At 40.5% G+C, this 17,047-nt stretch overlaps 1 protein-coding gene across 1 annotated transcript; it reads left to right on the top strand.

Moving 5' to 3' along the window:
* Positions 1-824: 824 nt before the first annotated feature.
* On the top strand, positions 825-15,453 carry LOC145901813 (sushi, von Willebrand factor type A, EGF and pentraxin domain-containing protein 1-like). The gene is made up of 25 exons (XM_082989613.1): positions 825-908; positions 1,145-1,333; positions 1,764-1,943; positions 2,312-2,452; positions 3,442-3,648; positions 4,144-4,350; positions 4,627-4,827; positions 5,438-5,623; positions 5,865-6,086; positions 6,334-6,543; positions 6,898-7,092; positions 7,408-7,599; positions 8,201-8,407; positions 9,026-9,253; positions 9,577-9,811; positions 10,060-10,075; positions 10,350-10,395; positions 12,053-12,139; positions 12,359-12,565; positions 12,806-13,000; positions 13,120-13,356; positions 13,626-13,829; positions 14,382-14,630; positions 14,756-14,963; positions 15,263-15,453. Exons 1-25 carry the CDS (start codon positions 845-847, stop codon positions 15,273-15,275), a joined length of 4,326 nt encoding a protein of 1,441 aa, XP_082845739.1. The 5' UTR covers positions 825-844; the 3' UTR covers positions 15,276-15,453.
* The last annotated feature ends 1,594 nt before the right edge of the window (positions 15,454-17,047 follow it).

Genomic DNA, 17,047 nt, shown 5'->3' with positions numbered 1-17,047 from the left:
GACAAAGGAAGGACGCTGTAGGTTGATAAATCAGCCGCATTGGCCGACACCGAACAGTGCAAGACAGGCAACCGCCAGTAACTGAACAGAAGACAAGAAAGTTTTAAGTTCCCCGCATGTGTTAAGTTCTTGTAGTAGCTTGGATGCAGAGAAGTAGCAGTGGTTATGTAATACCCTGCGCACTCATAACTAATTGTCGAACTTTTACTATTAGGGTCAGACTAACGATACAGAATATCGGCATTATTGATTTCTTTATGGATTTAAGTGTGGGTGGTTGTTCCGCGGCGTTCAGGTAATGTCGCATTTGTTTCGGTTTTCGTTGCTTCGCATGCTTCATCATGTCAGGGAACCTGGGGGTGCAAATTAAACGATTATTTTCACCTAAACGCAAAATGCGTATTACACCATTAGAACATCGAAAAACAAACACACAAAGTGACCAGCAATTTGAGAAGCGTTAACATTTGAGGTGGAAAAGTGAAAATGATGTGATCTGAGGCAGATGCGGTTTCTAATGATCGGGTTTGGCGTCCGCTGCATGTTCGACTGGGCGTGGCAGGGATCATAATTTAATACACGAGATACGCGGTTGTGAGTAGCAATTAGGCCTTGGCCTGCGCTCCGAGCTAACACAAGGAAAAAGAGGTAATCAGGTTTAAGTTAAAGCTTCAGATTAGGAGTTAACGGAGGAAAATACCCTCTTGACAAAGGATACAGAAACATTGAATTAGCGCCAATAATTGCGTAGCACACTCGTAAGTCTAATTTTCCGCCTTATTTCGAAGAGAGTTTCGCGTTTTATAACTCATCCACTTTGTTGTATCAGGTTTAGGTGGTGATAATGGCCAATTTAACACTTTCACTCACTCTGTTGGCGCTGGCTCTTTTTGTGGCAAACGCTCAAGGTAAGGATTTTCCATTCCATTTCTGTTCAATATTAAGCGTAAATATTAAAAAAAGCTTATATGTAATACATACATGTCACAATTAAAAGAGAAATTTTCATGCAATTATATTGAAATTTTGCCACACCAAAATGCTCATTTGTGGACACTCTAAAATGTACTTGTCTTATTTTGTGTAATAACAAGAGTATTCCACATGCTATGCTAACCCTAAAGTTCTCCTTTCTTTTACGAAGGTCAATGTCCGAGACCGCTGCCGATTGCATTCTCCACCTTTTCACCGGACAAAACCAGCTATGATGAGAGTGAGGTTCTCTCTATAAACTGTAACAATGGCTACAGAAACCTTGGCCGAGGTGTCGCAACTTGCCAAGGAGGTGGATGGAGAGTGGTAGGAGGGAGAGCAAACATTCCAAGATGCGTCCGTAAGTTAAAGTGGATATAAGTGTTAACTGTACTATTTATCCAAGCCCCGATAAGTTATATTTTGTAACAAGTTTAAACACAGTGTAAACCCTTTTGTTTTATACCTGTTCACCCACTTGTTAACTAGGGAATACGGGATTGGATGGCAAACTTGTAGAAAATCTGGATTACATGCGTTTTATAAATGCATTAACTGTTGGTTTTACAATGATTTGGTTTTACAAGAATGTCTCATAACGGAGTGCTTTGCCTGTAATACAACATCACATTCGTTGTCGAGTATTTTTTTCTTAAATTATTTAACATTGTCATCCAATGCTTCACTAGGTTCAACAGATCACAGAGAGAAATGACAAAGTTGAATGTTAATAAACCGTTTTCCGGTATCAGTGTAATTACCTTATTCTGACTGCCAAATCTGTTTTCCAGCTCGCGCCGACCGCGTGGCGCCCACCTCCGTCCCTCGTCCAGTCGGTCCCGTGGTCAATGTTGCCGTGAGCTGTGATGCTCAGTGCGATCTTGACAACAGCCGCTGCGTCATTTACATGGGAACAAGGTTGTGTGCATGCAAGATCGGTTACTTCAAACACCCGACCGAAGGCTGTGTCGGTAAGTTGTCTGCTGAAGTAGGAAGCGTTTGCTGCTTCCAGTTTGCCTTCTCAACAAATATCATATACACAAACTGGAACCGAAATTCATACGTCGACCCAACTATATCGTTGGTTGTTACAAGCGATATAACGGAATGGATAAACTAATTTCGGTTGCAATTACTGAGAACTTTAATAAATGAATTGATTTATTTCCTACCCTGCCTTGTTACACATGAACATTTTTTTGCCGAAAGCAGTTGCACTTTAAAACTCTGGACAGAGTTCATCACGAAACTAAAATCACGAACTAACAAAACGCAGACGACTGCGCGAAAGTTTGGCTTCAACATATTTAATTTTTTAACAATCCTTTGTCTATTTCAGCGCGTCAGGGCAACATTCGACAAGCTCCAGCACAGTGCGCACGAGTCAGATGCCCGGCTGATTCAACCTGCGGACAATACGATCGACTTGGATGCTTCTGCAACAACGGTTACTTCTTATACCAAAGCAGAATGTGCATTCGTAAGTGTTACATCGTTTTTATTTCAAACCAGTATACATTAAGTTGTGTTACCACATAAACTGATAAAGGGTCATCACATTTTATGAAGCAAAATTTAGAGCCCTTTAAATTCCCTTCAAAAATTTGACTAAATTTGGTCTGGTTATGATAAACAACTTTCATTTAGAAACGAAAAAATCTTTACAAAAACTTCATCATTCGGCAAGTTTAAAGTAACACATAAAAGATAGCATTTGCATTAGAAGCAAAACAATCTATAGTTAATTCTTTATGGACAATTTCATAGTGACCCATAACATGTTCAAAGTCACAAAGCAAAAAAAAACGATTTCTTGAAAAACTTAACCACTTTTCTTACGTATACAGTGCGGGGGTGTCAACTTGTGCATATTTAAGAGTTACACCTTTCGGGTTGCCTTTAACCGCGCATCACATAGTGGTTTTGTTCTCGTATTTCATGAAAGATTTCCCCTTGTCGACACAAAATGAAAGTGATTCTAGTGTAACAAGCGGTAATTGAGCTGACGGTCGAGTACAAAACAGACAAGCGCAAGCCATTGACATTTTAATGTTGGCCAAAAGGAGCAATTGTATCTGATTCGACAGCATGAAAGTGACTCTTGATCGATTACAACCGCCCAAAGCTTTGCTGAATCATTAAAACATCCAACCTGCAGCAAAACCGGGCCATCAAGTTTTCTGAGAAAATTGGTCTAAGAAGAGATTGGAATTTTTTTGTAACCCGTTTGGCCTTTATCTAAAGACATTGTAGGGCTACGTTATTTACACTTTCACAACAATAAGGAACATACCTCAAAATAAATATCGAGTTTAACGTAACGTTAAGTGACAGTCACCAAATGGATAAAAGAAACCTTGTTTAATAATGTTGAACACGTTGTTTCAAAAATCAAGTCCGTCACCGATCTGTGACAGGTACGCGCAGCATAGCCAAACGAATATTCCTAAATTGTTTTTCCTTTTTTAGCATTGCCCCCCGCCGTCGTTGTCAGGACATGTGCCAGGCCGAACAGAGCGAACTTGCTAGTGACGCCCGCGGGCAAGACGACCTGGAACGTCGGAGAGCAAGTTGTATTCAGTTGTGCGAGCGGGTACGCCCTCGCAGGTCAACGTATCTCCCGTTGTACCGCCACTGGAGCCTTCAGCACCATCATTCCCACATGCTCACCAAGGGGTGAGTTGACGTTACGTTAAGGCACATTGCAACTATTGTATCCTATTAGGCAACAAGTGCCACAGGTTATGACTAAAATTTTTGGCCCATGTACCGAACTTTATCAAAAACTAACGAACACACGCAGTCGATCTGTGACGTCAGTAAGGTCAGCTTCATATAATCCTTACCAAATTAACTGAATGGCATAAGCTCTTACCGAAACGTTTTAAATAAATTAAACATGACTGTGTTTTCAACAGTATCGGCCAGTCTCTTTATTTCTCAGAACCATGTAAATCCGTAAATAGTGTTCCTAACCCAACAAATATTTCTGCTTTTGTGAGCTGCCTGCAGATGGCCACTTTTTTCCCGATAAGGTCTTATCAGTGCAGCTTGGTGTGACTCTTGCCGGGCAAACGGCCTGGCAAAGACTTCCACTTTGTGTCGAGCTCACAGAATTCATGTTATTGCCCCCACGCTAACTTAAATATTTTTACATGGTTTTATGCACAGTTGTAGTCACCACACCACCGCCAGCACCAGTAATGTGTTCAAACCCACCGACGCCCACTAACGGATACACCATGCCACCCGGCAAAACCATGTGGAGGGTCAACGAAGTCGTGACGTTTCAATGCAGAAGTGGCACCAGAGAGGGAAGTGGAACTGCAAGATGTCTCCCTAACGGATTCTTCTCTTCACACAACACTGTTTGCAGAGGTATGACCGACTCTTGTGCTGCGTATGTTGCTTATATATAACCGATTCGTTTACCTATCTTGTCCACGTTTCAACCAAACAGGCCTTACATTACATTAATTTTTTATCTAGATAAATAATGCTGTTCGTAATATTTTAGCAGTATTGTCAGTTTACTTGTCTATTAAAGTTGGCAAGTGTTAAAGCATGTTGTTCACAAGATGTCAAAAACTACGTACCCGACATGAACCCAACCAACTTTAAGAAAAACGCCTAACGATTTCTTTACCATTTCAGTGATAGTCACGCCCACCATACGTGCCACATGTCCACAACCTGTTGCCCCAATCAACGGAGGAATTAACCAACAGAAAGCGCAATGGTTCGAAGGCGACGTGGTAACTTATTCCTGCAACACTGGCTTTGCTGCAAGCGGCACCCAACAGTCTGTCTGCCAGAGCAGCGGACAGTTCAGTAACCCACCACCATCGTGTGGCTGTAAGTAAAGTAAAATACGTTTTAATCTATTTGAATAATTTACAGAAAGTGATGATGCCTTTTGGCGAAATATATTTTTTCCAAATATCAACTGACTAAGCTGTCAGTATGATCGCTGTGTTGGAATTAACATAGCGTGATACGTGATAAGTGAAGCCAAATGCGGGAAACACTGCACCATGATTTTTACTCTTGGTGCAGTGTTTCCTATACCACTAATCACTCTCTTAGTGTTTCAGATTTGTTTCAGGTAATGTTTAACCAATGGGCAATGAACCATAGCATGCTGGCGACCGTATAAATTTCTTAATCCTACAAGAAACAACTACTGATAAAATGTTAATGCAGTCGTCTTTAATGATAGACAAACATTTGGGAACATCAAACTTACAAACCAATTATCCCGAGACTGGAGAACGATTAAAACAGCAACAAATCTCTATGTTTATTGAAACCAACATTTCGTCCAGCATAGTCTCGCCGGATTGTGGACGAAACGTTGGTTACAATAAACACTTTCGTAACTTAAGTGCCAGAAGAGCAATTGCTATTAATTACTATGCCTGGCAGCAAAAATAACAGTAATTTTAAAAAAATAACTCTTTTGTAGCCCCTGTGAGATGCAACATCCCTGTGGTTCCATTTGGTGGTTCCATTGACGGTAGAGATGACACGGAGAGGATCGTGGGAGACAAGGTGCGTTATTCCTGTGGTGTGGGATATCGTCTCTATGGAAACCAAGTTCTCGAGTGCCTGAACACCGGCATCTACAACGCTCCATTTCCCCACTGTATCAGTAAGTTGTACCGCAATGCAGTTATGTTTTAGTATCTTGCATGCATTCACTTCTCAGGCGGTTTGCTTAGCTTATCTGTCCTGTGCAAGCCTCGCGTTTGCGCTTATTGTGTCGGTTATAAAAACCTGTGTACGTAAACTACAGCGTCTTTTAACAAGTCTTTTAAAAATACACAACTAAAAATCTTTTGTTTCCAAAAAAATATTTGTGCGCATTTGTTACATGTGACACTGTGTTATAGGCCAGACACCCATCACAAACCCTGTGACTCAACCGCCTCAGCCAGTGACATGTGTCAATCCACCGGTTCCAACTAACGGCCAAGTCGTAGGCGGTGGCACCGTGTTCTTCCCAAACCAGGTTGTCACAATTGAGTGCTTGCCAGGATACTTGCTCACTGGTCCAGCCACCTTGACTTGCCAGGCAAACGGTTTCTTCACTTCCGCCAATCATTTCTGCGTTGGTGAGTTACACAAAACACTCTTAAAAATATCAGGATTTTTTTAAACCTCTAAACTTTTAGTATGCCTGGCAGCAAAAAAAAATAGCGTATAAAGTTTTTTTTTTTAAAAGACCAAAGTTAAAGATTCGTTTTGATTTTATGTTTTTTTTTTCAACAACAGCAAATAACAAAAAAGCATGATCTCGTAAAGAAAGTCAACTAAAATAAACTAAACAACCGGTAATGTAACCTCAAACTTTCGCCACAGCGCTACCAACCGGCCCAACGGGTTGTCCAAGACCCGCAGCGCCCACTAACGGCGAACTTCTTCTCCAACCTAATGAAGTTACCAAGAACGCTTGGCTTCCGGGAGAGCGCGTCCTCTTCAACTGCTTTCCAGGCTTCAACCTTGTAGGAATGGAAACTTTACTCTGTCGGGAAGGTGGTCAATACAATGGGAACGTTCCAGTGTGCTTAAGTAAGTTGGCAATGTTGATAGTCAAGTTTAAACATGTAGTTTGAGATGTTGGTGAAAACAAACATATTTGTCCATAAAAATACGCTGATCCCGGGTTTATCTGTCTCATGTATTATATTTTGTCCACTTTCCGCTTGGCTTTGCAAAGATGAGGCATTCACATAATTTATGTTAAAGGTCTGTTACTCTGTTCCTTATTGTGTCATTCTTATTCAGCTTTAAATTGTTCCTAGGTTCACGTGACTTCTTGGCCACTTTTTAGTTATGGAACACACACGAATAATCGATTAAGGCTCTTTATGCAAAACATTTTTGCAAGGGTTATTTTAATCACAAATGTCTTGGTATATTCAGCCACTGTCAACCCCACTTGCCCCAACCTGGTCTTGCCATCGTTCGCTTTCGTCGTCACCACCAAAGCTGGCCCGTGGGAGGCGGGAGACACCATTGAAATCGGTTGTGAACTCGGCTTCGAGCCTTCTCGCCAACCTGCAACGTTCCTTTGTCAGTCCAACGGGGAATACTCGGCGGATGTTCCAACTTGCATGCGTAAGTTTACTTTTATGGGTGAAACATTACCAGTAGATGGCGTACGTCAGCTGGCAGTCGCAAAACCTGATTGGGATTCGTCGCGGTTCAAGCAACGGTGTGGTCAAAAAAACAGTGCAGGAGATATGGGAGTAATTATTATTGGTATTAGCTGAAGTAACATCACAATAAGACGCACCGAATTAAGTCATCGCAACCTACACGCTGCCAGGCCAAGTTGTCCATTGTCATACGCTAAACATAAACTCGGCGCCTCAATTCAGAAATGATCATCACTTGCGAAAAAGGATAAATAGTACAATGTCTATTGTGTAGTTATGGGAGTCAGAGACAACACGTGCTCGGTCACGAGGCCGCAAAGCGGGCTTGTGATTGGTGGAAAAACGAGCGCGAGTCCGGGTGAGGTTGTAGAGTTTGCCTGTGCAATTGGATACAGACTTGTCGGCGAGAGTAGGGCGGTTTGTCAGTTTGACGGTACGCTGTCGGATCCGGAGCCATCCTGTGAAGGTAGGATGAGGCATGGGAACGGCTGAACAAATTTCTAACACCCACAAATCAGGAGGTGGAACGTGACAAAATTGCTTGAAGCTAGCAGCGCCCATGATAAAAATATTACCAGGAATAAAAATGCAGTCGGTGTATTGGCCAGTCGTGAGCAATTGGATGCAAAATACGGTGATCGTTTGACGAAGCTTTGCTTGAACGCCGCGGTGAGCGGGGAACTAAGCTTGGATTGATCCAACTTAATCAAAAGCAGGTGCTTGTTGTAAAAGCAAAAGCCCTGGGAGTAAAAAAAAGCCGCTTTTACTTTCAATAACCTGCATAGGAGTCAAGCTCGGCGTGGTTGTGATAATGTACTTGAATTCGCTTGCACACCGCACCCTATGCAACTGTTGCAACCTTGCTATGCAAAGATAGTGACGTAGTTTTTCCAATTAAAATCCGTATGGGCCGAACCTAATCACTTTGAAATGATTCTAGAATTACGTTAACAGACTTTTCTGTATGCAGAATAACGAAACGAATAATGGAATTATACCCAAAATTTAAAACGCCTCGACACAAAAAACAGCATAGTGGTTACAACTTTGTTTTCAATTTTGTAAAGCAATGACGACTACCCCGACACAACCACTTACTTGCATGAATCCCGAGGTGCCAGCCAACGCATTCACCGTACCAAGGGGAAAGACTGTCTGGCAACCAACAGAACTTATTATTTACGACTGTAACCCTGGTTACGAACTGGTTTCCATACCAACTCGATTTTGCCAACAAGACGGACAAATATTCGGCGACGTGCCAGAATGCCGAGGTAATGCAGTTTAAATTAATCCCAGGTGAATAAACGCGATTAAAATCGTGCAATAATTTTGTTTCATGCAACAAAAAGACTACCTGACCCAAGTTCACCAAAAGCTTAACAAACCTGTAGTAGTAAATTACAGTAATAACCTGCATTCACCAAATAATGCCTTTGATATCAGGCCTGCATATCCAAGTGAATGGGATAAGTTGGAAGAATATAAGTAATTTCTAGGGCTCCGAAAGGAGTAACAGGCGATCACACCAGCATAAGATCTTTATTTAAGAAATATTAATTTCGCGTAAATGGTATCTTCAGTTTCTGTCTGAAAACAGAATAGCAATAAAAAATTCATAAAGATCTTATGCTGGTGTGATCGCCTGTTACTCCTTTCGGGGCCCTAGGAATTACATTGATTTGTAAAGGCAGATCCGTCGGTTACCGACCTGCAAAAGGCTGATTCTTGCAGTCGCATTTTTGACGTTTTTTCTATTAAGAATATAAGTACCAATGTTTGTGGATAGATATGTTTTCAACGCCGGTTGCGTTTGTCAATTTGTTGCATACAAAACGACCAAAAACTGGATTTGTTATATAAGTTTAATTTACATTTTTATTGTCCAACAGCTGTCACCACTGCAACGACGATAACGGACAGCACGGTTGTAACTCCAACTTGCAAAAACCCAGAAGTGCCAGCGAACGGTCTGCTTCTTCCGCAAGGCAAGACCGAATGGCAAGGCAATGAACTTATCACATACGATTGCGTGGAAGGATACAACCTCGAAGGTGTCGGTCTAAGATTCTGTCAACCAGATGGTCAAATTTTTGGTGACGTGCCATCATGCGTACAAAGTAAGTTTGCCCGTATGATCATAAAAGCTTGTTGATTGCATAATAATGCAAAGATCCCCTGGCAAGAAAACTACTTTTCGGACGACGTTTTTGTCGTTGTACAAGAGACCTTCATAAGGACAAGTAAAGTGAAACGCTAATCGCCGCGTTGGCGTTTCACTTCCGTTGTAAAACAACCGAAACGTCGTACAATAAGTAGTTTTCTTGCCAGAGGAGCTTTGAATTATTGAGCATTATGCCTGGCAGCATTAGCAACAAATTGTTGATTGCATGTTGAATCGCATCCTTCATTGCACACGCTTTCTTTGCATGGCTATCATCAGCACCTCCTACCGGTAATGAAGGGGATACTGGATTTCCAGATGGCAACAATGACGCCCAAAAATGCTCACCTCCCGCCCCAGCGAACGGTTACATATCGCCACGTGACCAGACAGAATTTGACGTGGGGGTGATATTCGTGTTCAATTGCAACGAAGGTTACGAGGTGGAAGGAATACCAAGGAATATGTGCGTCACTTCCGGCATGCTGGCCATCGACCCGGCCACCTGCAAACTGTAAGTGACCTCATAGTGGCAACGCGAATGTGCAAAACACCTCTGAATTGTGATTTTCATTACAGAATCGGCTCTTAAATGCGCGATGAAGAACTTGAGATTCCTCAACATTTATCCAAAGTGAATTGTGAATTTTTGTCTCCAAAGGGCGCTCCTATCCTTTATCCTTCTGTAGAGCTAAAGGAAGGAATTCCGCACTTCGTATTACCCAAAAGTCCATAGATTTATACATATGGTTTTATATACAGATATTTGTACATGTGGGTATAGTAACGTGTAGATTTCTATTGAAGATTTTGCCAAACCTCCAGTAGATATTGGTGTATAATGTAACATATTTTTCATGTTGTGCCTCCAACCAAAGTGCTGTTTTACACCAAATGCGAGTATTTAAGTAAAATTACAGTATTTTGTGAATAACAAGCAAAACAGACACTTATATCTAAAGTGTTCCCTTTCCGTATTTTCGCACTGCGTGAACGATTTTCACCATTTCTACCTACAATAAAATACTATATGCGCATACTGTTGTATTTAGACCAGTGCTAGGCATTTGATGGGTTATAGGTTGGACAAGACAACAGGTTATATGGCCAAGCGTTTTGTATTGACATAAATCTGGGCCAAGCAACAAAAATAGCTGGAAAACTTTTCTGTGTTTGCTTTACATGGAAACGATATTCAACATTTCTGCCCACAATGCCCACAAAAAATAATACATTCAACTTGATGTATTTCGATCATAGTTTACTGTCAGTGGACTATAGAAATGTTTTCAGATGGGACACAGAGCCATATAAAAAATTGATCAATATCAAAACTTAGGAAAAATTAAGCAAGGAGTAATAACAACCTATTGTGTACCCAACAAAATCCAGACAAGCTAATGAAAAAAATGCCTAGGTTTCACAGACAAAAGATTTTGTCTTCGGCCTCACCGTCTCATAGTCTAATTGTGCGCGACAAAAAATCATTTCGACAGTTTCGGTGATTGCAACAGCAAACTATGGTAAAAAGTATTTCCGAAGTATGCAAATCTGGTCGCTGACAATGGCATTGACCTTAAATTTTGCGGCCGAATGATGAGTCAACAAAACCGCCAATGCACGTGGAAGAGATAAACAACATCACGTCAAGAAAAACGCACTCGAACATAGCCACGTCGTTACCTTCACGCTTTGCATAACGAAATCCTTTTGCTTGAAAAACACAGAATCTGAAAAACATTTTACGTTTCGCGGTATCCGACCGAGGTGAGGTATATGCACATCAGGTGGTATTTTACTCTTGTTTTCACGCTTCTGAATCTTGTTTTGGCAATCTTGCTACGTGGTAAATAACTGTGTGGAGATACTTCAGATGTTTTTAATGATAATTTTACTCGATGGTAAAAAGCCTCCAACTTCCACATCTTCAACTAAACATGAATACTGATTCGTTTTTAAAACAACTCATCACATGACACATAATCACGCCAAACTCTAAACCAAACGCAAACTTGTTGAGTAAAGTCTGTCGGAAACATATAAGTTGGTCAAATTGTCACCAATATCAATGGGCGGTTTGCAGAAAGTGATTTAGATTGAGATGACAAACGAAAACAGGTTTTCTAACGATACAAATGCACGTCGCAGGCACCAATGGTCTAAATAACGGGAACGGATATCGAAGCATGCGTTGGCCGATTTTAAATTCTGATACACATTAGGAATGATTTAATGTATAATATTGCAGCTTTGCTATAATCCGTGAAAATCTACAAATAAAGTACATGTACATGTGGGTGTGGGTGTGCTATTCAATATGTCATAAATACTATCGCACATGATTCATGAAACGGTTCGATTTCACTTTTAACGCGCGTTTAACATTTTTGATGGTCTAAGCTGAGGTTAAGTTGTAATGCCTTCGGCTGTATTGGATATGAATGCAGATCAGTTCGCACGAAAGGCTTCGGGCACGCTTATATCGCTGTGATTTGAATAAAAGCAAATCGTGGACATAATATATGAACGCAGCCTCCACATTAGACCATGCAAACAACGCAACCTTACAGCGAAAGCTTATGTAAAATTTAAAGTGGATCCTAAGAAGTGTCCAGGCGTCCTTTTCGGCAAGGAACTATAACGAAATAATTAGTTTCATATTCTTTGTGCAATGATAACAAGGGTCGTAAAGCAAAAAAGAGGTTACAGTTGCCACACTGCATATGAACAACTTTCAATTTTATTTGCTTTGCAGGCAGTTTACAACAAGGCAAAATGAAACTATTGTTGGCTTCTTTGGCGTTAGCGAGTGTTGTCATCTTCGCATGTGGAGACATACAAAGTAAGACTATTTTTCTTAAATTAAAACAAACTTTTGCAAGCGGTATGATTCAAATCTTCAACAAAAGAGTTTGTCCGACAACATTATCAAGTTTGGTCCTTCGGTTAACAATGAAATATTTTACCCCCAAAATACCAAATCTAGTCGTCAAACACTCTTAAACCAAATTTAAATCTTGCATTTCGGCCACATTTTAATTTTATCGTTTTTGTTGAACAGTTGCCCCAACCATAGCGCCAACTCCCACCTGTAAAAACCCAGAAGTACCAGAAAACGGTCTGCTTGTTCCGGAAGGCAAAACCGAATGGCAAGCCTACGAACTTATCACATACGATTGCATGGAAGGATACGAACTGAATGGTGTCGGTCTAAGATTTTGTCAATCTGATGGTGATATTTTTGGTGACGTGCCAAAATGTGTCAGAGGTAAGTTAAATTTGTGATTATACATGATTTGTTGATTTCTTTCTTAGTGAAATGTTGATTAATATAGTATTAAATAGTCGTTTTCCACCTGCCCGTAATATATATATCCTTATCACAAAATTCATTACGCCAATATTTATCAAAAAATTATCATTGAATAAACAAGGCTGAATAATTCATGTGTCCTTCTATAATTTCAATTTTAAGTTGTTAAACATTTGTCACAACATTTGTCATCAGTTACGGTCAGAACTTCAACTTGCAAAAACCCAGAAGTGCCAGAGAACGGTCTGCTTGTTCCGGAAGGCAAGACCGAATGGCAAGCCGAAGAACCGATCACATACGATTGCGTAGAAGGATATGTACTTGTTGGTGTCGGACAGAGAGTTTGTCTACGGGGTGGTGGAATTTTCGGTAGCGTGCCAACATGTGTAGGTAAGATAGCTCGCACAATATTTCCTCGTGTAAATTATCTCACTAACAGAAGCGTCGTGTTTTAATTCTGTAAAATCTTACATTTGATTGTTTAAATTTTACTTATTCATTATAAGCAGCTTTCACGACAACCACCACTACCACCACAGCGTTGCCATCTTCAGTCAGAAAGCCCACTTGCAAAAACCCAGAAGTGCCAGAAAACGGTCTGCTTTTACCAGTGGGCAAGACCGAATGGCAAGGCTACGAATTAATCACATACGATTGTATAGAAGGATTTGAATTGGAAGATGTCGGTTTAAGATTCTGCAAGCCGAATGGTGAAATTTGTGGTGACGTGCCAAAATGTGTCAGAGGTAAGTTAATTTTGTGATTACTTGTCAAAATGTCCTTTTCTTCTTCCCATTACCGGTGTCACCTCGCAATGTAATCTTGATTAATATTGTATGAAAATAGAGTTGTTTTCTGCATGTCCGAAATTTATATACCTTTGTTGCAAAAATCATTACCCCAATATTCACTAAAATATTACCCATACAGTGAATATAAACAATACTGGATGATTCATGCGTCCCATATAGCGATTATTTTAATTTTAAATTGCCAACATTTGTCACCACAATAGTGCCATCAGTTGCGGTCAGAACTCCAACTTGCAAAAACCCAGAAGTGCCAGAGAACGGCCTGCTTGTTCCAGAAGGCAAGACCGAATGGCAAGCCGAAGAACCGATCACATACGATTGCATGGAAGGATATGAAATTGTTGGTGACAGACAGAGGCGCTGTTTGCCGAATGGTCGAATTTTTGGTAGAGTGCCAACATGTGTAGGTAAGATAGCTCGTGTGATCGTACATGCTTGTTGATGGCTGTCATTAACGGCGGGTTTTCCTGGGAGAAAGACAACTTCAGATCACCTGAACTAGTTGGATGGTTTTAAATTTTTTATCAACTGTAGTTATAGCATCAAGTACCAACATCCATGCACCTGCTTTGAGTATTCGTTTCTCAAGTTCTTAACTAAACAACGTAGATCTCTTGTCCTGTTGCGCAATCTGTATAAGCAAAATTGTCTGTTTGTTTTTCTTGTCCCAAAGTGCGTTCATAAACCTCATTCTTTCTGTGGAATATTGGACGAGAGATCGAAGTATTACCCAAGAATCCATAGGCTTTTACACATGGTTTTATTAAGCACTGTTTGTGTTTGTAAACGTGGATCGAATAACATCAACATTTCTATTGAATATTTTTCTAAACCTCCAACACATGTTGGTTTCCTACAACGTTTTCTTCAGTGCATTGCTGCACTAACAGAAACATCGTGTTTAGAGTCCTAAAATCTTATATCTGATTGTTTAAATTTTAACTTTTTATTTTAAACAGCTGTCACAACCACCGCCACTACCACCACCACGGCCACCATAGCGTTGCCATCTACAATCAAAACGCCCACTTGTATAAACCCAGAAGTGCCAGAAAACGGTCTGCTTTTACCCATGGGCAAGACCGAATGGCATGGAAACGAACTTATCACATACGAATGTATGGAAGGATTTGAATTGGATGGTGTCGGTCTAAGATTCTGTCAGCCTGATGGTGAAATTTTTGGTGAAGTGCCAAAATGCGTAATAGGTAAGTGAAATCTTGTGATCATATATATTGGTTTAGTGCATCCAAACCGTATCTTTGCACACGCTTGCTATCATGCAAGTTACATCCATCTTCTCCCATTAACCAACGATGCATTGGGTTTTCAGCACAAAACGCAAAAGGAACACCAAACGGCCAGAAATGCAAGCCTCCTCCACCAGCAAACGGCCACATCTTGCCACGTGACAAAACCGAGTTTCAGTTCGGTGTTGTATTCGTGGTCAAATGCAACGAAGGTTACGAAGTGAATGGACTACCAAGGAACATGTGCGTCAATTCCGACCTGCTGGCAATCGATATGGCCACCTGCGAACCGTAAGTGACGTCACAATCGCAGCGCGAATATGCCCAAACCTTGCTTAAAAAATCAAAACGGTCACTGTACCGAATAACAGCGCAAAATCAAGACTTGTAAAACTAATGAAACAAGGCTTTAATTAATAAATGTTTCACACAAAACATTGGTTTCCATTTATGTGAATTTGTCATTACCACTAACATATTATTTGTGGGTCACTTTGGTCTTGGCTTAGATTCAAAGTACAGCATCATTTTTAACGTTACAAAAAACTTTAAAATCTTTGTGCTTTATCTGTGAAATTTATTCGTTGCAGAATCACCTCATAAAGAAGAAACGACAAAAATTGCAAAGTTTTCTGTATTTCATTTACCTTGTATCCGAACTGCGTTCCCATCTAAAAGGATACCATACTATGTATTACCGAAAAATCCATTGGTATATACGCATGATTTTATTTGTGGGTATTTGTGATTGTGGGAAAAGCGATTTTTATTCAAGATTATGAAAAACTCCAACAAGTAATGTTTTTCCACATATATTGTGATTGAAACCGAATATTTGAACAACACGAAGTTAAGCAGTATCATAAAAATAGAAAGCAAAATTTACGCTAATAATCCTCATGTTCCGCGTTTGAGTTTCTATACTAGGTGAACGATTTTCACCCTTCCTGCCCACAATAAAATATTAACTGCATTCTGATGTACCTGCACTCGTGTTTTACAATCATTTGGTAATTGAGCGTTGCGAGTGGGCACGGTGGCAGGCAAAAAGTATTTCAGGGAAGTGAGGCCAGGTAAGGAGTTCCACGCAATTTGTACCGAAAGAAATAAAAGTAAAAAGTTTGCGAAACGCAGAAATGAACTGGTTCTGAGAATTACGGAGACTTTACAATAAACAAGTATACCTTAAAGACACGGCATTGTCTGAGCAAAGCGGTGTAAAAGAGTATTTTTCGCGGGGGCAACAAAGCCAGGCAAAAAGTATTTTAAATTAGCAAAGTGTTGGCAAGGTAGGAAGATATCGGTCTGCGTAATTTTGAACGTAAGCGATCTGGGTCATTGAAGAAAACGTTAAAGAAGCTCTGAAACTGGTTTAGATCGGTTGATTGCGAATACTCGCTGGCCAGCTGAAGACTACATAACAAACACGTACACTTTTAGGTTGTCTCGTACAAGTGGAATAACCCAACGTAAACAGAAGAAAACAAAACTGCGTTTCGAAGGCGAAAAGTCGGTTTTTAACTGCGACCTGAGTGTTATCAAAATACAAAGTTGTTAAGCACGCCTATATGGTCGCTACTGTTACGCGAGGCGGTCAATTTCAAGCCAAAGAATGTTACAAGCTTATATTCAAAAGTTCTGACCAAAACACCAAAATTGAGGTCGGCCGCTTCAATGCGTAGAGTTGACTTCAGTAGTGAGATTCGACCGATTCGCACCGGTTCGTGCGAACATGTTTTGGAACTTAATAACCTATACGCGAACGGGTTGTTGACAACCGTATGTGTAGGTCTATGTTTCACTTCAAGCACTGAAATCCCCCGGTTACTATGACACGCAGCCAGTGAGTGAACCGGATGCTAAAATATTTGAATCCAACCACATTTTAATATATCATAAATACTATCGCACATGACTCATTAAACGGTTCAATTTCAATTTTAAGGCGCCTTTAAAATTTTTGATGGTCTAAGCGGTCGCAACAACAGATTATGGTAAAAAGTATTTCCGAAGTACGAAAATCTGGCAGCTGACAATGGCATTGACCTTAAATTTTGCGGCCGAATGATGAGTCAACAAAACCGCCAAATAAACGAATGCACGTGGAAGAGATAAACAACATCACGTCAAGAAAAACGCACTCGAACATAGCCACGTCGTTACCTTCACGCTTTGCATGACGAAATCCTTTTGCTTGAAAAACACAAAATCTGAAAAAAATTTTACGTTTTGCGGTATCCGACCGAGGTGAGGTATATGCACATCAGGTGTTATTTTACTCTTGTTTTCACGCTTCTGAATCTTGTTTTGACAATCTTGCTACGTGGAAAATAATTGTGTGGAGATACTTCAGATGTTTTTAATGATAATTTTAC

The sequence above is a fragment of the Ascidia mentula genome, chromosome 5 (genome assembly GCF_947561715.1).
Source record: "Ascidia mentula chromosome 5, kaAscMent1.1, whole genome shotgun sequence".
Lineage (NCBI taxonomy): Eukaryota > Metazoa > Chordata > Ascidiacea > Phlebobranchia > Ascidiidae > Ascidia > Ascidia mentula.
The sequence above is the reverse complement of the archived record's forward strand: the minus strand, read 5'-3'. Positions and strand labels throughout refer to the sequence as shown.